The 24,126-nt window shown below is 37.9% G+C and overlaps 1 protein-coding gene across 2 annotated transcripts in view; it reads left to right on the top strand.

Moving 5' to 3' along the window:
* Window positions 1-24,126, top strand: part of CDH8 (cadherin 8) — a 156,088-nt gene that overhangs the window by 117,272 nt on the left and 14,690 nt on the right. For both annotated transcript variants that reach the window (XM_077786269.1, XM_077786268.1), the window contains 2 exons: window positions 3,873-3,994; window positions 11,410-11,527. In XM_077786269.1, coding sequence (XP_077642395.1) covers window positions 3,873-3,994; window positions 11,410-11,527 — 240 coding nt within the window. The remainder of the gene's footprint in view (window positions 1-3,872; window positions 3,995-11,409; window positions 11,528-24,126) is intronic.

Raw genomic sequence — 24,126 nt, 5'->3', positions numbered from 1 at the left:
GAATCTACTTTCTATTCATATAAATAAATTTTAGGTAAAATGCAAGACAGCTAATGATTTTTTATAGAGAATGTTGAAGTGATTTTGAATTATTTAATTACCTAAAGGAAAACTGAACTAAACTGGATTTCTTCAATTTAAATAAATTACAAACTTCATTTTGGGCCACAATAATTCTCTTTATCTCAAAAAGCATTTTATCAGTCAAGGGAAAATGGAGAACATATTTTAAGCAAGTTTATGAATTCTTTAAGCTTTTATGGGATTTGAAAAGCTGTATTTTATTTTGTTAGTTGTGGTACAGGACCAAAAATTATATTTATAAGCTCTAGTTACTCCTAGAAACTCTTGCTGTGTGTAGTAACAATGTTGATATCACTCAGTGCTTTGTAATACAAATTTCTTACAATACTGCACAGTTATGTAGGACTTTTTCCAGGAAGGATGAAAAGTGTTGATCCCAATAACAAGTGGTTATGTTTGGCTTTTTGTTTGTTTGCTTTAATTTGACTTTGGTTATTTGATCTGCCTCATCATTTTGATACCAAATTCTACAGTGTTTTTAAACCCTGAGTCAGTTTCAGTGGGTTACTCAGAGAAGTACCACCAAGTTGGGCATTTCAAGCATTTAATGTTCTAGTAGAGTCTTGCGAACTGGGGAGAAAACTGAAGAGCTTTTTAGGTCCTTATGACCCTTGCAAACCTTTCAATATGGATTTCTAATCCCAAGTGGATTTTCCGTAATTTTTGGAAATTTATTTATCAACCCAAAATAAGTTCCACTAGTTACGCTGCATTGATTCTTCCTTTCCTCAGATCTGTCTGGATGCTCCTTTCTGTGTGTGTGTTCTGTGCTCATCTGGATCTCCCTGCTGGAGTTCAGAAATGGTCTGTGCTCATCTAGACACAGAGTGGCGTCCTCAGATGGCCAAGCCCTTCTGTGCAGTCCTAGCTTGAAAAGACTTTTATTTAATGAGACTAGTAGAAGTTTTCTCAATATTTTTCAGGGTTGCATCTCAGAGTGTTAAATTTTCAAAGCTGATGTTTCTCAAGTGACAGCCGTAATGACATTTTATATTGCAAAATTCTAGGTAGGTCTTTTTAAACTGTGCATCACAATAAATAATGGTGCTAAAGCTTTAAAAAATCTGTTTAATTCCTTAAAGAGTCTCTGGCTTCACCTTTTTCTATGATTTTGCATAAAATAACAGATTGGAAGTTAAGCAGTCAGTCTAGCTGTCTACATGGTGCATGCAAGAAGATTCAGTCTCCCTTAAATCTACTGACTGAGGGTTTATTGGGCAAAAACCCAAATGAAACATAAACTCACGCAGTAATTAAACTCAGTTTTGTTCTTAGTTTAGGAAGGACTGACTGTCCATTCATACAAATGAGGAAAAGTTCTGAAGGTTGAATAGTAACCAGTGAGACACCCAACACCCTGAAGGGCAGTGACCATGCAGTTGGGGCATGTTGTGACCAGCCTGGATGTACTCCAATCCCTTCCTACTCCCAGCCCAAACATTTGGGGCCCTGCCAGCAGATCTGGGTTTAGGCTTGGCCATCCTCTGTATGTGTTTAGCACCGAGAGCCTGCAGACATGCAACGTATGGAGGTGAACAGATGGAACTCTTCCAACCTGACAGCGTTTTCAACCTGCGCTTGCTTAATGAGGACTCATTAATGTGTTTGAATAGGTGTGCTCAGGGTGCAGGAAAACACTTAGCACAAAATGGAATTTCCCTGGCAAGTTTGGGATGACAAAATAATGAAGTGTATTCAGAGTGGTGGACAGCACAAGCTGTAGATGCATTTCCCTCCCCCATCTCTCTTTTTCTCAACAACAAATTTCATCACAGCTACAGGAAGCCTAAAAGACAGTGGATATCCCCTTGTTTGGAGATTTCCAAACCAACTGGGTCTCTCTTGTGTTTAGTAAATTAATTTTTTAAATGAATTCTCATCAAGTTTCTAATTATAATATCTTTAAATTTAATGTTTGTATTTCTGATGAAAGACAAACATTTTGGGGGCAGTCACAAGGGACATGAATAATTTCTTTAGAAGCTTATCTAATTAATTACATTTCTCTGTAATGTCTTTAAAATTTGAACTGCCATCATTTCATTAATTTAGATAAAAGTAAATCTTTAGTGTTTAAATATGACACTAGTGCTGAGAATTCTGATAAGCTTAAGATTAATTGTCTGTATTTTTATTAAGTGAAGATTTAAAAAGTGTTTAAAATGTTTGGAATTCATGATTTGCATATTAGGTTTTATTTGGTTTCAAATACATTATTATTTCATGGCATAAGTGTTCCCCTCACCTGTTAGTAAGCAAGATCATAAGATGCAAAGTAACATAAATATTGTTCATATAATATTTTGTTGAGTGCTTCTTTTTCTTGTGTAATATGCTTCTTTTCATATTAAAGCTTTGGCTCCTTAAGATGGAAAACATTTACATTCTGATGTGTGGTGATCTTCCATGTCCTGTCCAGGAGGAATTTTGATATTTCAAACAATCCCAGAAATATAAAGCCTTTTATAGCACTGGTATATTTGAATTTGTGTTTTTAAAGTTGTTATTTTTATGCCATTTCAATGTCAGTAGAACAATTGACATTTGCACATTTAGATTTCTGGGTGGAGCCTCCCATCTTGTGGATGTCTTTAGCACACAAGGAGGAATAAGGGCTGTAAGATATCGGATTTGATTGGGTCACAACAGAATTAACCCTGATGGAAACCACAAAACCCACTGTGTATATGGTGATTCTGCCTTTATTCGTCTCTGTCATTTGTAGAGCTGCCACCAGTTGGTCCCTGAGCACTGGTGGAGCCTGATCTTCTTATACTTTGTAGTCATTTGTACCAAGAAGTGCACTGAATATTGAGATTTGTCATTACTGAGGATACAAATGAGGTAGAAAATGATTAGAAAATAATATTCACTGGGAGATGGACTTTGACACTGGGGTTGAGGTACCTGTGGAGGTGTGCTTGTGCTGTGGAACAGTTTATCAAACTCTCCAAATCAGCTGGTGACCTCAGTTTAAACTGAATTAATGGGCTTGCTCCTTGGGGAAAAATAATTTAAAATATTTATAAGTAGTCTCTGAGTAAATTAACAATGCTGAATTGAGGGAAAGACACAGGCAGCTGCCTCTGAAGGCTATTCAAAGTAGATGCAAACTGTTGATTTAGCTTTTCTTGCCTTACAACTCATTCTACTCTTCACAGTGATAAGCAATTTTATGCAAAATAGCTCTATATTATAAATAATGAGTTGTTACTTCAGTGAAAAAAGAAGTTAACAGGTCACTGTTTTGGTCAGTGGTAGATGATCAAAGTGCTTTAATAGTCCAAATTACTGTCTAGTTTCACCCCTGTCAGTCTCCCATCCATCTTTTTCCCAGTGTGGGTCAGTACTTTAACTGCAATGAAGAAATAATAGATATGCAGTCAAAACAATTAATGGAGTAAAATGTGCTGTTCTCTGCCAAAGATAAACAAAGAAATAAATCTCTGCTGCTTGCAGCCTTCCCTTTTCCATATATAATGGACTTTATCAATAAAACAATACAAACTTCATCAAAGAAAAATCTTACCAATTTAGACCAAGAAAGGTCTTCATTGAGCTCACCTCCAACAAATGCTGTTTGCAGCAGGGATCTATTTATTCTTTTCAGCCACAAAGCCCTGGCCATCCCTCTTCAGCTGGCACTCCAGCTCCACGATCTGTTGCAGATGAGGCAGCCCAATTAAGCGAGGGCAGGACACAGGAAGAGCACGGTCACAGTGCAGCACTGCTGTATTTAAGTCCCAATTAAATATGCTTACCTTGGGTACTTTGGTTTCTTTCCTTAGGGAACCACAGCCAGGTGTCCCGGGTGCCTGTTGCTATCAAGGTCCTCGATGTGAATGACAACGCCCCTGAGTTTGCATCAGAGCACGAGGCCTTCCTGTGTGAGAATGGCAAGCCTGGACAAGTGAGTATCCCAGGTTTTATATGGTGTGATATTGAAAATGCAGGTGAACCCAATGGGAAAAAATGCCAATGGCTTGACTCAATTCAGAAGGCTGAATTATTTCTTTATTATAGCTGTGGGGAAGAACATTAATATGCCATATAAAAGGAGGATACTAAAACTACATACTACTTTCTCTGACTCTCCTACAACTCGTGACCCTCTCTAGAGTCCAGCCCCAGGTGGGTTGGATTGGCCATCAGGCTCAAACAATCCTCACCAGAATCCAATCAAGCACTCACTACAGGTAAACAATTCTCCAAACACATTCCACATAGGAAAAATAAGGAGCAGAAATAGAAATTGTTTCCTCTTTCATTTCTCTCTGTGCACCTCTATGAAAAATCCCGAGAGTGAGATAAATGTGCTTGCCACAGTGTGAGGTGGGGCTGGAGTTTCTCCCTGTCACCTGATGTCATCTTTATTACAAAATGGGTGCCCATGTGTTCTTAGCTCTTAGCATTAACTTAAGATAAACCCATTATCACTTTCTGTGGAATGTCTTCTATAATTAAATAAACTTTTTTTCCCTTAAGTATAGTTTTAAATAAAAGCTGATTACTTTGGGATAATATCCTGAAAAAATCCTGAGTGTCTTTAATGTCCAAATGTCTCCCAATGTCACACTCTGTGTGATGGAGCTTAGCACTTAAGTTCATGTGCGTTAGTAGGTGAAAATAGAATCCAACCTGAATTCCAGTTCAGTTATTGACTTACATTGCGGTTGCTCCCAGATATAATTTAGACTAAACAGTTAAAACATTAAACCCATTTCCCTTTGACCTTATCTGTTATAATCTCTATTCAATTCTTACTTTTCTATGATAGTTGGGGAAAAAAAATAAGACAGCAAACCAGAACTTGATGGAAAGTGAAGTAAATTGTGATTGTGTTTGAAGATGGTGTTGGAGAAGGGTTCAAGTTTTCATTATATTAAAAAAATATTGAAAATGTTATTACCTCCTTCATTTAATGAAGAAAAGCTTGATGAAGAAATGCACACAATACTTGCCAAGGTGAGGTAAACAGCAACATGCCAGAAGCAGGATTTAAACTGTTTAGTCTTTTTCAAAGAAATGAAGCAGAGTGAAGCAGAGAAGGAAGAATATCTCATATGCCACCTAAATGACAAGGTGAAGATTCAGGAATATGCACAGACATTGAGAAAGTAATGAAGTGTAAATGAGATGTAACTTTTGTCCAGCAAAAGAAACATTGGGTGTTACAACAATTCAATGTTTTTAAACTTTGCAATTTATTTCTAGATTGTGACATTTTATGTAAATAAACAGCAGCTGACAGCTTGACATGGCTTGTTAATCCAACTATTCCTGTGTCTCATGTGGGTGTTAGACATTAAATTCACTGTTCTCTAAAGAAGGTTACCTGACAGTAGAGTTAGAAGTTATTTTCTTTTTAGTAGCATTAAATGACAACCTCTATAGCACTGTATGACAACCCAGCTCTGCATACAGGATTGTATTGTTACAGAGGATGATTTGACTTCTAGAACCCCTTTTTGTTTAGTAAAACGGTGTCAAAAATGTGCCACTTAAGGAATGAGAATTCTCTCTATCCACTGAAGAGATGTGCCCTTATGAGCAGACAGTCATGTTCCTGTTGGCAATTCAGCTCTTCTAGCTCAGAGTGGATTTCTGTTTAGCTCAGGGTGGATTTCTGATGCTGAGTAGCTGCATTTTCCAGGATATATTAAATCTTAATGACTATTCCTATATGCAGGATTCAGTGAGTTTCCCTAAAATCAGAAAGTTCTGTTGTACAGTGCTTTCTGACTGGATTAATCTAGGTATTCCTATTGAATTTCAGGTGGTTTAAGAGATGGTGAGAAATTTCACATTTCATTTTGGAATAAAACAATAAATGACATTATTAAGAGTCAGCAGGTAAAAGAGGCTTTTGTTTAAACACTTACAGAAAACTTTCATTAAAGCACAATATTCTTTATCTACCATTACTTCTTACACTCTTGATGTGATGGCAGATGTCACTCTTGAGTATGAATCCTCTTGTGAACTTTACAGATGGTTATTAAATATTTGGCTGCCAGCATGGATGAGGTGGCACTGATCCTGCAATTTATTCAGTGTTTAAACAAATAACACTACTGGAACAGTAACCAGTCCAGAATAATCACCAAGGTTAGGTTCTGAATTGAAGTTGTCATTCAAAAATCATCAGCTCCTGTAAAGATTTCTGTAACTCCACTGCCTTATTGTATTTTCATATGCTTATTTCTAAATTCAAGTTTTGGTAGAAATCCTATTAATAAGTCAGGATGTAGAATTAAAGAAACTACATATATCTCAATTATGAAATAGGTGATATGAGAAAGATACTACTAGTAGCAAAAGCCTAATTTGGATGGTTGTCCAAAGCTTAAACTCAAATGTTACATGTGCAGGAAAGGTACAATTGTCTTAAGGTATTCCCATCTGTTGACATTTGCAGTTCCATTTAAATCTAAGTTTAAATCAAATTTAATTTACCATAAAGGAAATTATATTTGAACTATTGGTAAAATCTTATGTGCAGCTACTATATACATTGCAACATCTATTCCAGTTCACTTTCTAAGTGTTCTGTTTTGGGTTCTGATATAATTGCAGTAGCAAATACAGCTGCTGGTGAGGTGACACAGTGGATTAAAAACTCTTGATGTGTAATGCTGCCAGATGCATTTTCCTTGTTTTGACCTACCTCTGAGTAAAGGTACCACAGGCTGATAGGAGAGGAAAGGGAGGAAGAAGGAAATCTATTTTTTATGCATGTATTTCTGTGCTCTTTTCACATTTTTACACACAACAGAGAATTGCCAGAAATGTTTTATGTCAGTTTTAGGAGGGAAAAAAAAAAAACAAAAAAAAACAAAACCAAAAATTTGAATGTACTCTTACAGTACCTCTAAGTTAGCCACAAATCAGTTCTTGCCTTTTCCTATTATCCTTTTTTTTTTTTTTTTTTTTTTTTTTTGTGCAAAATTCCAGTTACTAAATCCAGAACATTAATGGTTTGCTGACTATAGTTGTGCTGTTGGTTGTTCTCTAGCACAGTAAAATTATTTTCCTGTAGACCTAGAACAGAACTTGTATAATGTTGAGTAACAAAAGTGCCTCACTCACTATTCTCCAGTCCATTCTCAGACTTTTCCAGGGAAGTGCTATTTGCTTGAAACAAAGCTACAAAATTTTCACTTGATCAGTACAGACAGCGATAAATGAGAGCTGAAACCAGCTTTAAACTGGAGCAATATAAAACTGAGGACAGTGCTCCTCCAGCTTCCCACAGTTTGTCTCTATTTTATTCACTTCTCCTACTAGATTGTTTTTCTTTCTAATGGGTGAAACCTTCAGGTAGATCTTTGCCTCTTCAGCTAGAGCCATCCCTTTACTGCATTTGACTCTTCAGAGAAAGTTAAAATTGCTCTGTAGTGACTCTACTCTTACTGGTGTTTTGAGTCTGCAAAATATGCAGAAATAACCATGAACAGCAATGGGACTGCAAAAGCTTTTCCAGAGTTGGAAAATAAGTCTTATTTAAATCAGAAAATTGTTTATTAGTGATGAGGACCCATTCTAGATGAGGTTAACGAGTTGCATCACAGGAACAGTGTTTTAAACAGTACCATGTACTAAAATTGCACGTAGCTAGTTATGATGTGTTGAAAATAACTCTGCTTTTCTATTTATCCTTGTACAAATTATTTCAGGCACATGTGGCTTTGTAGAACTGCAATACAAACCTACAAATTAGAAACTCAGGTTGTCCTAGGGGACCATTTAACTATTCATTACAATCCAGTGCTGTCTGCTAAACAAAATATGCTGATTTGCTAAGTTTCTGCTAAATGTATGTACAGAATCAAATGCATGCATGAAGTATTAATACAACATCAAAGTTGGAATTTTACATGTAAGAATTTCAGAACTTTCAAGACTGAGCAGCCAAAGGGTTATTAACTTTCACTGGATATGTAGTGAAAAAAGTCAGTTCTTGTTTTATTTATGACAAATATTGACCAATTTCTCTATAATGGAACATTTTTGGGGTGCCTGTCGTTACCAGGAAAGGAAAGACATCTGTAGTGGGTAAGAGGCCAGTGGCACCTGGGCTGTGCCAGCCATGGTGTGGCCACAGGACTAAGGCAGAGTCCATCCCCTGTGCTGGCCCTACTGAGGGACCTCCAGCACTGGGGGAAGTTTTGGGTCCCACACAACAAGAGAGCCCAGGAGGGGCTGAGGGAGCTGGGCAGGGGCTCAGCCTGGAGCAAAGGAGGCTCAGGGCCCTTCTGGCTCTGCACAGCTCCTGCCAGGAGGGGACAGCCGGGGGGTCGGGCTGTGCTCCAGGAACAGGGACAGGAGCAGAGGGAACGGCCTCAGCTGGGCCAGGGCAGCCTCAGGTGGACTCCAGCAGGAATTTCTGCATGGAAAGGGTGCTCAGGCCTTGGCAGGGCTGCCCAGGGAGGTCTGGAGTGCCCATCCCTGGAGGTGTCCCAGGAAGGGCTGGAGGTGGCACTCAGAGCTCTGGGCTGGGGACAAGGTGGGCATCGGGCACAGCTGGGACTCCATGGCCTTGCAGGGCTTTTCCAGCCTCAGCGATTCTGTGACTCTGTGATTTTGTGATTCTCAACCATGTTGTGAACCACAAATTAAGAGTTGGAGAATTACCTCAGTAGTATTCCATTATGTGAGCACACAACACAGAGTAGTAAAATATGCCTATCAACACACTAATAAAAACTTGGAAATGAGAATTAGTGGACTTTTCTGACCCCTGTGGAGTAAAAGATACCACAACTTAATATCACTGCATATATATTATGTTTTCTGTTGTGGGTTTTTTTCTTAAGACCTTATCTTAATGCAAACACACAAAGAAATAAGGTTGCTATGGGAACTCACTCTTAATTCCGTGATATGTGCGTATAACACAACAAATGTAGTATTGCACTAAGCCTGTCTTTTGCATATAATTTTTCTTGCATTTTCAGTAAAAGGATCTTCTCACAATGTAGGGAATGGATGGAATACCAGTACATACAAAATATTATAACCATCTGACAAACTGCAGCTGTTATGTGCACTTGCCCTTCCAGATTTCACTGTGTCATTATCCTTTTTCCCTATTGCTTTCCCATTCTACCTGTTTGAAAAATTGAACAGCCATAAAATATATATCTGTCTAAATATATCTGCTTGTTCAGGATCCCAGCCCAAACTGCACTTCCCTGTGATGATGAATTACCTGTACCTGCTCCAGCCCTGGGCGCATCACAGTGGGTGCTTTAGTGCCTGACTCCTCTGCAAAGAGAAAGCTGAAAATACTTCCCATCTGCAAATGGCTCCAGCTCTGCATTGGGACAGACAGAAGCTACTTAGATATTTTTCCACTCTTTATATTTTTCCCACTTTAGGATCTGTTATTCAGCTATTAAATTGAAGATCTACCTCATAAAGTAAAAAAAGCAAAAGCTGAGCTTGGCCTATTTTTTTAGTCCATCTCTTCTAATACATTTGTTTGGAATCCTGCCAAGGTTTCCACCTTGATAGATGCAGTTATCCAAAAAAAACCCCAAACAAACAAAACCAAAAAAACCCCTAAAAAAACCCCACATAAAAAAAGCCACCAAGAAAAACCCACAAAAAACAAAAAAACAAAACCAAAAAAACACCCCTATTTATGAGGGATTTAAGGAATCTTTTTTGTTTTGTTTTGTTTTTTGGTAGATTTTTGATAAAAATAATAATAATAAAGCTGACCTATCCAGAATATGATATGATTAGGCTAATGATTAGGCTAGGAATTAATTGTTTCACATTGCTTCCTATGTTGGGTTGTGCTACAGATATCACTACTTGCTCAAAAATTTTTTTACATACATAATTTAAAATATTTATGTTTTGGTGTTGATCCTTGTAGTTATCTAGTAAGATTTTGTTCTTTCTTTGACTCCTGAACAACATAAATATGATTTGGACTATTGTCATGTATATAACACATACAGACTGATAGTCCTCGTGGTCAAACCAGAATAAAATGTTAGTTATTGTCATTTTCTTAGGGAAATATGGAAATTTTAAAATAAAAGTCTATGAATTTGGATAGCATCAACCTCTGCTTCCATTTTTCACTCTATACTTTAAATTTTTTAGTGATTCCTAATTTGAATTTAATTGTGCAAGAAATTATTGGTGCTTTGATTTAGACATTGCAAATAAATACATAAGACAATTGTTATTGGATTCAATGGACATGGAAAAGGTCAATAATTCTAATTAAATTTCTTATGAACCTCATCTAGCATGAGCTAACTAGCCTTGAAAGTGAGATCTGAGGGTGGGATCTGGATCCATGGCTGGTTTTGTTTCTGCTTCTCTGGAGAACCTTTGGAATCAAAATCAAATGCATCAAATATTTTAAAATTCCCAACAAATCAAAACAAAACAATCACAAAGAAACCAAAAATATCAAACAAAAAAACCCAAACTTGGTTATTTAAAAATAGTGTTTATTTCTTTCATAGTCCTGTGCAACTTTGTATGATTTGAAGATGATCAGCTGTAGGACCTGGGTAATGTAAAAGGTAGAAATTAAAAATAGAGGTAAATCCACTTCAGACACTGCAGTTGGTCTTGTAAATCATATGAGGTACTTCATACAAAGTTATTTAATTATTCAAAGTTATCTGAACTATCCAAAACTCTCTTCTCACCTAATTACCTTGCATTATTCTATGAATCATTAATTAATAATGATGTTATTAAAAAACACACAAGCATATCTTCCTAGTGCAGGAATAACTGAGGTATTATTAGAATTGAGGGGAAAAAATACAACCCTCTATATATATATTTTTTTTAATTTTTGATTTTTTTCTCATCCAAAATTTCACATCCAAATTAATTTTAAAAATAATAACTAGTCTATGAAGTGAAATATGGGGTGGGGGAAGGAGAAAGGATTAAAGGTATATTATATATCCAAGTCCAGTGACAAGGGTGGTCATGGAAATGAAAGCTTGCCATAGGCAATATGAGTGTTTCTGAAGCACAATTTTCCTTTTTTTGTTGAATAATAATTTATTACTTGTCTAAATCAGCAGCAGTATCTGCTGGCCTCTCTTACCTGTCTCTCCTTATTTGCTGGCTCTTTGTTCTGGAAACATTTTAAAAGGGGCAGATACAGCTCCTCTTCCCAAGGTTTTCAGTCTAAGGTCCACAAAAGCCTTGCAGAATTAGAAATTTTCTTTTTAAATCTGACATGGAGAGAAATGAAATATGTCCAATACATACAATTTCTTTTCAGCACTGTCTGCTTATCAGGAGTGTGAAAACTTAATGAGCCCATTTATGTTGCAGGTAATTCAGATTGTCAGTGCTGTTGACAAGGATGATCCTAAAAATGGGCATTATTTCCTGTACAGCCTTCTTCCTGAAATGGTCAACAACCCAAATTTCACCATCAAGAAAAATGAAGGTAAATAGAACAAATATAAAGTGTGTATCTCAACAAGTTACTTTCAAATTGTTTTGATTTCCAATTACTTTGCCAGTGTGTTCTTTGTGCAATTAAAATGTAAATAATCTGCTGAATGGTACCTTCATTATATCACTTAAGCTATTTCAATAACTTTACAGTGGATAAGAAGAAAGTAATATGAATGTGGAATTTAGATCCAGAAGACAGGTCAATGACTTAAAAAAAATGAAAGGATGGATTTACTGCCCCTATTATTCCTATTAATTTGAAATTCCAGAGATATGGTGTAAAATAGAAATCTGAAACTATGTTGATAAATAAATCTTGATTCCTACATTGACTGTTTATGGATGGGAACATAAAATTAAGTATCTATTAAATCTCCCAAAGATTTGTTGTGTGTATAAAGGTTCCAAAGTATTTTGGTGAGGAACTTTTGCTAGAAAGAGAAATCCCTTAGGTCAGCAAAGCCCAGAAGGGCACTTTGAGTCCTTGTGCTTTGGAGCACTTCTGGAAGGGCAAAATGTCATTTTGCAGGGCTGTAGAAAGGACCATTGACGTGTGATGGGAAAAAAAGACCCATTTAATATTGTTGGGCAGTAAATTTATACTGGTCCTATTCTTTGGCACACAGATCAGTTTGAAGGTCAGGTGAGAGAAGGAGCTAGGACTGATCCCAAGAACACTATAAAGAGTGCTTGATGTGTTTGTACTTGAATATTCAGCAAATTTGTTCTGTCTTGGCTCTTTTTAATAGAGCACAGGAGTTCTGACTCCTGGCACTCTCCTGCCAGGATTTCTAGACAAATTCAGTTTTTACTTGAAATTGTAAGAAAGTAAAGCCCTGATTAGGCCATTACTAATAGGAAGATGAATGTGTGTGCTGCACAGGGGTTTAAAACCAACACATGAAATGTCAATTAAAACGGAAATGCTGTTTGCATTTTTTTATTCTATCTGTTCCAACCTAGAAGCATGATGACACTGTTTTGCTAGATGACACTGCACCTATATTCTTAAAACTGCTTAAATATATCCTATATTTTCTATTTCTTTAGGTGTGTTTTTATCTTCTAGCATTCACAAAGTATGGCTCTACTTATATCTCTATTTTCTTGTAGCAAATGAGTCTCTGTGTGTTTTCTGGAGAAGATAAAAAAAATCTCTTCAAAATGCATTTCATAATCATCAGCAGTGTAACACAAATTGAATTAAGCATCCTAAATGTGAGGTGGTTTGCTTGGCACAGCATGACAAAGTAAAAAAGATCTTAGCATTTCTCTTCATGTTTAAATACTGAGCTCATGTTGTTAATTACCCTTGTCCTTCCAATCTGTTACGTATTTAAGACCCACTCCTGCTCCTACTCACAGACAATGGCAAAATGAGTCCTGAGCTGAGGAGGAGTGAGGAAACTTTCTATGTAACGAGGTTTAGAAAAATAAGTTCAATTTTGTTACATCATTGCCACTCAGTTTTATGCAGTTTTTAAGGTGTTTGGACCAGTTAAATGTGAAAATCCTCTTAAAACAACTACCTGAAATATCTTGAAATTAAAAAATCTGAAGAGATTTTTCTGATTTAATCCTCCAGTATCCAATAATGAAATTCCAACTATGCATGCCATCCTTGTCTATCAAAGTTGCTCAGTCAGGGATGCAGTGCACAGTTGATGTTAGAACATGATCTCCCACAGGAAGCAAATACTCATGTCAGAGTCAAAATCAGGGTATAATTTGGCGGAGGTGAGTTTTATGTCCTTTAAACATCATAGATCTTCAGTAAGTCTTTATTTAGTTATGCCACTTAAACAATGAACTTGACCATGACTTTGTCTTGAATATATCTGCCAGATGAGCATGAGTGATTATTCTTGTTGAAAGACATCAATATCTCTAAAAAACCCTGAATTCACAAGTGAAATTTCTCCTTTTTTGTATTACTGAGTGTCTGGGCTGTCCATAACCCAGCTGCTGTGGTGTGGAACTGTAAGGAAATGCCTGTAACAAACTCTCCTTTCCTTTCTGGAGATCAGATCAATGCTCAACACAGTAAAGCTTGGAACAAAAAAACACTCCCTCACACTGGTGGCCAAAATCCTTGACATCTTCCTGACTGTGTCCTCAGCCTCAGTTTCCTCCCAGATTAATTAATTCCTGACAAATTAATTCTTCAAGGCAGCAGAAACTTGATGGTTGCTGAAGAAATGCTGTCTACATGTGAATACAACACCGGGACTGCATTTTCTCAGGAAGCCTCCTGTAGAAACCCAATTTCTACTTACTAGAATTAGCACTTTTCTTTATTTAAATAATTTTTAATACCTCCCCTTCCTTCAAAATGATATTGCCCTTTTGGGTTCCCTTGTGCTTTAGGCAACTGTGTGGCATTTGGCCACCACGTAACGATGACGCTGACTGTGGTGACATTGGCGTGCCAACAGTGCAGTTTGGCACCTGCCAGGAGAAAAAGCTGCAGTGTCCTCTTTCTGTCCCTCCTGCCAAAGAATACATAACATGTCTGTGATTTGGAATGTTGCCTTCCTGTGTAGAACATAAGCATAACCATTAATCAATTTAGCTTGTTGCACACAGGCTGATTCTGTTGTTCAAACCTTCCAGATTACCCTAAGGCAAGTTCCCATGATAGTCAGTAATTAACTGTGCTGCTGACATGCACTGCAAATATTATGATTGGCCATGTTGTTGAGAAATGTGTTTAACTAAGTGACACAACAGGTATCTTCATCAGGAACCACACACACACAAAAAAAAGAAAAGCCAAAAACAAAAACCCAGAACGCTTCTCAGAAAATTTTATTACATATCTAGAAGTTATGCTGTGCTCACAGCAGAATCTGTGCCTTGAAATGGTGCACTGGTGTTCTTAATTTGCTTGGTTTGTTGAATTTCCATATTAATTTCCATATTATTTTTTCCCATATTAATTTTTTATTTTTCCATATTATTTTTTCCATATTAATTTCCATATTATGAATTTCCATATTCTTTCTGTAGACAAGATACCTAAAACTGTAGAGGCTGTGGTGCCTTTCTGAAGTAAATAATGTAAAAAATGTAAATTTAAATGCCATCATGCATCTCACTGAATATCTGTAGATCATTTCTTAGCCATCTTTATTTTCCATCTCTCCTGATGCTTTTCTTCTGTCCCTTTCTGAGCTCAAATGTCCATTACTGGGTGGGGTTTGTAGGTTTAGTGCCTTGGGTTCCTGGGATTTGTGAAAATCCGAATCCAGGCAATCATGCCCTCTCAAGTTGTAATCAAGGCATGCTGAGCACTTGGATGCCAGGTGCAAAAACCTTTATCCTCTCTCAAGAGAAATAACAGAGTTATATAAAAAAAAATATAAGCAGTTAATGCTACATGAAAATCATGTCATGTTTTCTGTGTTAGACCTGTGACTAAACCTGTGACTGTGTGACATAAGTCCCTGACTGCACAAACTCCTGACTGAATCTCTGGGCACTTTTCACGTGTTTTTGTGCTGGGTTTTCTGCATAGGAGCAGAAGCAGGAAAAAAATGAAAATCAGTGTTTTGTGTGGTGTGTTTGAAAAACTTCAAACCAGAAAACCTCAAATTTCAGATGAAAATATCTCATGTTTAGACAAGTGTTGGTACACTCTAGCAATGTGTTGTAGACTGATTGGAATTAGCCCTTCCAAAGAACTGTAGGCTTACAATAAATGACAAAAAAAATTACGAAATTTAGACAACTGATGAGGATTTTGTACTGTCATGGCATCAGAAAACTATTATGAGACCTTTGGAAATGGAATTAGAATTTGTAGACAGCCTTTTTTTCCAGATGAATGGTCTTCACAGAGCGTTACCTAAAACCTTGTGCCAGTACAAGGATCTCCTGCTGCATCCCAAACAACCCTCTCACAGCAGTACCTGTTTTCAGCATTGAACCCTTCAGGTTCCCTTGGATTGTTCAAGTGAGAACAGAATTCTGTGATGGGAGCATTTTCACACATGCAAACATTTTGATATGCTGCCAATGCAATTTTTGCTGTCAAAAACTACCAAACACGTCTTTGCCATAAAGAGACCGAAATTTTTCCCACGAGAAGCTGCCATTGCTATGCCATTTTTCTGATGCCATAATCTATTTCCTAATGGAATAAATCCCAAATTGAACATTCCACAGTGCCTTTGGATACAGTAATTGTTCTGACAGGAGAAATGCTGCATCTTTCCTGGATAAATGGGATATTCCATACTACTTATAGGGCTTATGTAGCAGAGCAGTCCTGGGGTTGCCTGGCCCATTTGTAGGGCTTACCTTTGGGTTAAGAACCTCACTGGAATGAGCTCATATTCCTGAAGAAATCCAATAGCCTGATTTGGCTTGTAATAGGGTGATTATCAATGATCAGCTTCCTCTCTCCTCAAATATTCAGTGTCCATCTGGCAAGTTGAGCTCTGAATTTGGTCCTGATTCTAGTGAGTGCATAGTAAAATATTTTGGGTTTTTTTAATTGAAGCATTCATTATATATCCACCTGAGCGATGAACTGTTCTGTTGTTTCTCTGTAACAAACTTAGTATTTATTCTCTGCCATGCTTAGTCTATTACATCTACAATACATATAACAGCTCCAAGAGTGATCATGCTTAAATTCCCATTTCTTTTGTTCTTTCCTTCAAGTTAAAATCTTGCTTATATCCTCCTTGTGCTTCCTTGAAAATGCAGGCACTGTGTCTGGTGTCTTAAAGGACATGGCCTGGTATAATCACTTCAATCACTGCCTTGCATGCCTTTGCATATTATGGATTATTTTATATTTCATCACCTCTTTACCATCAAAACCCAAATATTTCTAAAGTTTCAAAATAGCTGAGGAAAACAATTACATGTAAGCACTTTTAGATATCCCAAATAATAAGACAAATGATTATAACTTTTTTTTTTTTTAAAGTTCTTCTCTGTCACTGTGATTTTAATACAATAAAACCTGGATTTTCCCCCAGCTATTTTCATCAATGTATTTTTAGCAGCATCTGTCAAATACATAACTGGAGGGTGAGTCTTTTGTTCCCACCAGAGTACCTCTCATGTGTTAAAATAAGTCTTTCCCTGAAACAGTTTCTTTTGGCATTTCTGGATAAGTCTCTCTGCCATTGTCTCAGCTGCCAGCTGAAGCTCCTTCTGTGTTTTTGATTGACTTTTCTCCCCAAATATATCCCTCAGGGAGCTCTGAGGTGACTCCTCTGTTTCACTGACCTCCTTTCACTTTGCCCAATTTCAAAGTCGACCCCCTGACCCCAGGTACAAATTGCCAAACCAAGGACATCATTAAACCCATCATTTCTGGGTGGATGTGCAGTGAGCATCCAGAACCACAGCACCCAAACAGTGCCTTGGATGTGAGCAGCACATCCTCACATATTGCTGCGGTTTCAGGTAATTTTGGGAAGCTTTGTGGCCCAGCTGCCACATGCCAGAGGGTGTTCCACAGTGGCACTGCTTAAGGGAAAGCACATGCTTATGTATTTCTAATGGGTTTAATTATCATCCTAATTTCTTTTATATATCAGTAATTAGATATTCAAACTCCAAAACATTCCAAATCATATCCTTGTTAGTGGTTTTCTTCAAATTAAGTGATGTGTTCAGTCTTGCATCTTATAAGTTATTATTTTTCTACCATCTGTCAATATTAGTGGTATGGAATAGCATCCAGAAGATGTAAAGGAATATGAGGCATAATGTAAGGGAAAGCATTGATCAACATCTCTTTTAAGAGATGTGGTTTTGTCACCAGAAATCACAAGGAATACTTGCATAACAAGGTGCAAGCAGTGTGAAAGGAGCAGTTAAAAATAAAGCATTGCAATGTATTAAAAATAACAAACACAAAGTACCTTATTATCTGGCACTTGTGTGTCAGGATCTGCCATCCACAGACACACATCATGTTTCTCCAGGAGTGTTCATAGTGTGAAAAAAATATTATAAATATCATACTATCAATCCTTTTCTCAGCATGGCATTTAAACTGGAGTTGTTAAATAGCAAAGTTCAACATTTTTATAAATTTTGCATGCCAGAAGAACCTCAGTTTATTGATTTTTTTATGAATAATAGAGTGAATAATGAAATTGCTAATACAAAATTATTGAAATATTTCCTTTGTAGTGTGATTGAAAGATTTTGTACAATATGTTCCTTTTTCACTTCTAATAGAAATTATAAGTTAAAGAAATTAAAACAAAGCATAAAGATGTTATTTTGCTGAGTAAGAAGGGCTAAAAATTGCCAAAACAAATCATGTGATAGTTAAGGTACTTAAGTTCTATGAAACATTGTAATTCTGTGAATTAAGAATAATTTGGCTTTTTTTTTTTTCTGGAAAATATACTTAATTATATTTTGGATGCCTACTTGCCTTTCTCAGCTTAAAACAGTATGTGATTTACAGGCGTGAAGTAACACAGTCTGGTCTGCAAGTTATCCTAAACTGCTGAGCCCCCTTTTAAGAATTATGTCTCTGGTGTGCTTTGCTCTGCTGCTGGAAAGTTTATCAGGATCATGGTGGGGCTGGGAGGGGACCTGGGGACACTGTGCTGCTGCACCCCCTCACTGTGGCAGCAGGCAGGGACACCCGGGAAAGGCCAGGACTGATTCAAGCTTCCACTCCATTAATATGCAAAAAGTGATATTCAGCCAGTGCAAACAGCTTTGCTGGAGTGAGTGGTTGTGCATTGGGTGGCAAGTGGCAAGCCCTGAAATAATTCATGCAGTTCCCTCTCAGGTTCCTTTACCATTGGTCCTTAGACAATTCACCTGCCTGAAACTGCTTTGGATCAGAAAACATGCTAGATCATCCTTTGTGAGAGAAGTAATCAATTTTCTTATTTGCATATCTGACAATTCTAAGATGTAATGTCATCCTGTGAAGTAAGACTGTGCCTAAGAACTGAAAGAGAGGAGCCCTTTCTCAGTGACAAGTGATGAGCTACGTAAGGAGGAAATCAGTGTTATACATCTTTAGATTATTCTCAAATTCTAGAAGACTTGGTAGAATTCCAAGTTAATGATGATATTCCCAAGGGACCCCAGTACATTCTAGTAGTGCTCAGAGGTTCTGTCTTGCCAGATAGTGGATGAATTTCCATTTTCACGGTATGATTTTATATTGCAGTTGAAGTGAAATATCTGGCTCCTGTCTGCTATTCCTAGTAAGGCTACACTTTTCCCCGGTATTGCAGTGTTAGTCCCACCTAGCTGAGAATGCTGGTGACAATATTCTCAGTGTCTTTCTGCTGATAACTTTCTGCTTCCTTTCCCTCTTATTTCTTTACTATAATCACTATCAGCTGTGTTCTGTTATTCCCTGAAGTTCTGTTTTGTCTTGATGTTGACTATCAGTTGAGTGAGATTTGAAACAACTTCCCTGGCAGGGATGGCTGTGGTGTTGTTTTCTGAAGTGATTGCATTAATGTAGAAGGGAAGCCAGCACTTTTCCACTCCAATCCTTTGTCCTTCACTGACACATCTTTCTGCTGTCTTTCCCAGCTTTCTTCTTGCATGCAGATCACTGCTCTTTCCAGACTCCTTTCTGATTAGAACCACAAACCAGGTGAAGAGTCAGTGCAGTTCTTCTGCAAACACTTTTTATCCCTGTCTGGGTGATTTAAGCTCCTTACAATGGTTATGTGCTTTTCACCACTTCAATAGGCTAAAGAGGTGACTCCTTCTTGGTGCACACAGCTGAAACAGAGAACTAGGATCAACTCTTCAGAGGCTAACTCAGCTGCCAGCTCCTCCCCCCTGCGACCCTTCTGTCTGTTCTGTCTGCCTGAATCCTTATTCACTCCTCTCCTGTATTCAGGATGCAGGACTCCAGACAGATTCCCTCTCTCCTCCGCCCTAAGCCAGAGGTGATCCATCAAGTCTTCACTGGACTGGACAGGCCAAGCTGATGGATGAACCAGCAAGGAGGGGGCCATCTGGTAAGCTGATTGTCCTCTTGCAAGCATCTCCAGCTCCTCTTCAGCCCTGCTGTGCTCCCCAGCACGTCTGTACTTTTTACAGTTTTGCACTGGCCAAGTGTTTCCTGGGAGCTTCTGTTCCAAGTGCTGTTTAACCTTTCTGTCCTGGTTCAGTTCAGCTCTGTGGTGACAACTTCTTTCCAAGCCTCCCAAATGCAAATTTTCAGACAGCTACAGAGGATTTGTATACGCACATTGGAAAATCAGACTAATTCCCACAGCATCCCATCCTTTCAGAGACTGCCTTTTTTGTGGTCATTTGAATCAACCACAATTACAGAGTTATTGCAGAGCATTAGTGTAAACATGACCCAGCCCCAAACAGCTTCCAGTGAGAGTGATGAGACCCAGCTAATCCCAAATACATGCAGCCTGCCATTATGCATACATGACTAAAGAGGCTTTTACTTCACTCGTTCTTAATTTATTATTTGTGCTGCTAGCAACAGAATGTTGCCAAGATGTCAATTATGTTTCATTTTATAAATCAAACTAATTGAGAACCAGATGCAATCTGAGTGAAAAAGATCTGAGGTCAGTGTTGTGCACCATATGCACGACAGTGCTTACTCATGATGAGGGAATGGATTGGACAGCTGTGAATTTTCCTGCTGTAGGAGTTTCATCAAGCTCAGTAGTGTAACGTCCTTAGCTCTCTTTTCCCAGTTTATTGCATTAATTTTATAATAAATCTAAAGGGTGAGTAGGAGATAAAAGGTTGTGAAAACAAAACAGAAGAGCAAAAGAATTTGGTCAGTAAGTTAGCTTGAAAATCTGTCTGGTTTAATAATAACATGGAACGTGGATGAAAGAAATAGCAGAGAAAAACAAATTGAATCTTCAGTATGACTTAATTTCAGACACATAATGGGAAAATAGACATTAACTCAAAGTCTCAAGACTGAACTGCTTAGCAGGCAGGGTTGTGTTCTTACTGAGTGCAAAACTTCTACACTAACAGCAGTAAGATCTGCAGTACCAGCTCCTTGGGATTTATCCACAGCAGGGCTGAACCCAGGAGCTGCCCCTGCCCAGGAGGCAGAACTCCTGCCCTGGGCAGTGCCAGCCCTGAGCAGGTGGAGCAGAGAGGCTGTGGAGTCTCCTCCTGGGGACATTGCAGAGCCACACGGACACTGCTGGGCCCTGTGCTCTGGGCTGGCCCTGCTGGAGCAGGGAGGTGGCACCAGAGCAGCCCCGGGGCCCCCCCAGCCTCAGCCACCCTGGGACTCTGTGAAACATTGCTCCAGCAGCCTTTAATCAAAGGTTCCCTAAGTGCTCTAACATAACTCCTTAAAAACTCACAGCACCCATGATTATGATATTCTAGGACTTTAGAAGTATTTCATAGTAGTATTTATAGCCAAGTGAATATATAATCTTTGGAAATAAATTTCCAGATTTTTAATCAGCTACCTTCTGAAAGAGTTAAGAGATTTCTAAGTACCACTTCTGGCTTGATGGGTACATTTAATTCCTCAAGGTTTTCTACAAAAAGCAATTTCTGTCATGGAAATGTTCATGGACGTTTGCACTGACTATGTTTGATTTCCTGGAAATGGATTGAATTCTGAGTAGGAGGAAAGACGTCCTGAGGTCAAAGGTTCTGGTGGAACCTCTGCCACATCACCTCCTCAACATATTGCCGAGCAGAGTCATATTGCATCTAAGAAGTTCTTCTGTGTTCACATCATGGTTAGCTTTTGTTTTGGTTTGACTATTTGGATTTTATCCCTAAGAACCTGATTGGTCCTTCCTTCCTTCCTTCCTTCCTTGGTTGCCCTCATTATGGAATATCTCTTTGTTGTATCATATCCTAAATGCAGACTGTTGAGGAGGAATTAATTTAGTCGTTGCTCTAATTTCACTTCTGTCAATTAATGAGAAACTAGATAGAAGTCTCATTTTAAACTTTCAGTTGCAGTAAAGATTAAAAGACCACCAACACTGTTCTACTAGAGGAAAAATAAACAGGGTAAAAGAGAAAAAAAATTAAGCAGGAATCATCACTTATTAACTGTTAATTTTTCCTTTGATTAAGAAAAATCTCCTTTTGTCATTATATCAGACTATTTGCACGTGGATGCTCCATGAAAAAATAGAAAGTATTGATTTTTAATTCTTAGCCTTTAGTATTATCTGATTAATTATTATACAACTGACATTATAATGTGAGTTTAAAAGGCTCACATCATGTTCTAATTTGTATCTTGTTTTGAACCAATCCAACAAGTGTTTTACACAAGGAAGGAGTTACTGCTGGAATCACAGTCATTGTTCCTGCAGGGTGACCACAACATTGATTATTGTGTTAATTCTGTGTCTCTGCATTTTCCTGAACCTGTCTGGTGTGCTCAAATAAGTTTATATTTTATATTTTACACACCCCTTTATTTCCTCCTTACTCATTTTGAGGAGGTGACTGTTTAAGAACGGGTTGTATTTCTCTGTCACAGCAAGTAAAGCAGTGACACACTGAAGGAAACAGGAGATTTTTTTCAATGATTTTTACTACAGCTTCTGACATCAACCTTTGGAGAACAAGGGAGACAAAACTTTTTCTGGGTGGGGGAGGTTTGTACCACTTAGGTTATTTTCCCATCAACTCCTGATTTTGTGATTTTTATGGGTGATCTTGTGGTAAAATATGTCACTTTGTTAGTCTTCATTTAATTCTGTCTAATTAGGATGTACTTTATTTGGCAAGCAGCCAGTAATTAGCGACATATTTATGTAATTATTAGCATGTAATATTTATATAATAAATCTGCCTAGAAGGCAATCCATTCAGAGGGCAGGGAAGAGGTAGAATACATGATTTGACTGAACACAGAGATCTTACACACTGAGCCAAACACAGCAAAGAAATGAAATGCATCAGTTGACCTGTCTAGTCTGGGGAGAGAGTTTGCATATCCTAAAATGATAGGATGTGCACACTTGGTAATCAGCACTGATTAGAGAGGGAGTGAAGATGGGCCCCTGTTTGAAGTGAGATAATAAGGCAGCTTGTTAGGGAGAGATAAATAGAACTTGAAGAAAAGGACCAGATGTCTGCTTGATGGCACTGAAGAGGAAGAGCTGGTGGGGTCCTCCAAAGGTAACTGATGGATGTGGGCAGATTGAAGGAATCAGGGAAGCAGTGGGAGCTGGCTGCCCATGTTCGGAGAGCAAAGCTGAGCCCCAGCCTGGCCTGACTAACTCTGGGCTCAGACTAGCAAACTGTAGGCTAAGGACTGTGCTCCTGCCTACAGTAACTGTAACTGTAGGACTGTGATTTTTTTGTAATTTGACTCTAAAAGCTAAATCAGCAATGAAGTCCCCGTGGTGGAGTTTTGAGTTGAGTTTGGTGTTGAAGTCATAAACCTTAAAAGAAGAACCAACAGTAATCTCTGAATGCTGATGGAAGTTCTCTGTTCTGTTCTAAGAATATTGGGCTGTCTTGAACATGAACACTGAATTTTTTCTTCTTTTTAATGACATAACAATTTCACATTGCTTTCATAAAAACAGGTAAAGCTTTCTGGCTTTGTTTGTGCTGTGTTATGAAACTCTCATTCAGTCTAACCTAAAACTGAAGCTAAGCTATAGCTTGTTAGAAATAATAAAAAATAAAACTAATTCATGTAGGCTTTTCCAACCTGTTGCTCCCTAACCTTGCTTAGCTGGGTCCTGTCACTTTCTATAACCTTTTCATCCATTATATGTGACCCTCCTGTAAACTATGCAGTGTTCCCCCAATGAACATTAAGACCTTGTGATCTCAGAGCACTCTGCAGGAGTGATGGATTTTTGATTGAGGAATTGTTCTGGAGTTTGGAACACTTCTGTTTAGCTTGGATGTGAGTTTTCTGTATGCATTTGGATAAAACATTTAATGTCTGTGCTGCCATTGTGCTGTGCAAACACTGCAGAGCCGTGAGCAGTGGGGCTGGTAAAGGCTGAGAGTTTCAGGTGCTGTAAGGGAGGGATATTTTAGTTTCTTCTGGAAGTCCCAGATAGGAAACATGAGGAATGTGCTTGTCAGGGGAGGAGATGGTGGAGCCCAGTCTGATGGCAGCTGGCATCTTTGATATGAGCTGCAATACTGAAGACAGAGGGAGGTAGTTGAGAATCAGTTCTACCCCTGACATCTCCTTCTGTATCATCTTTATCTAACCCACATTGTTATGGCTTCTTTGTACTAATATTTTCTATTTTTAAATGAAAAAAAAAAAGACAAATCAACTTTTTATTGTTTTGTGCCTTTTTTGTGCTATCAGGCAAGATCAAAAGATGTAGTTGCTAAAAACTTTCTAGAGTTCTAATACAGTCTCTCTAGCAGAATCACTTTCTTCAAAAATTCATATATAGACCATAGCTTTTTCTAGACTTAATTTTTTTCTTAAATATTTTTGGTTTTTTTTCCCCAATAAGGAAATATTACTTTGTCAAGGTATTTACTCAAGGTATTTACTGTTTTTTTTTTCTGCTCACCTTTATATGCTTTTTTACATACTTTTTAAACTTTATATGGTTTCATGATCACAGAGGTCTTTTTGACATATTGAGATGTATTTTCCTCTGCCAGTAGAAT

This window comes from Lonchura striata, chromosome 13 (assembly GCF_046129695.1).
Source record: "Lonchura striata isolate bLonStr1 chromosome 13, bLonStr1.mat, whole genome shotgun sequence".
Taxonomy (NCBI): domain Eukaryota; kingdom Metazoa; phylum Chordata; class Aves; order Passeriformes; family Estrildidae; genus Lonchura; species Lonchura striata.
Note: the sequence above shows the minus strand (reverse complement) of the source record. Positions and strands in the feature narration are given on the sequence as shown.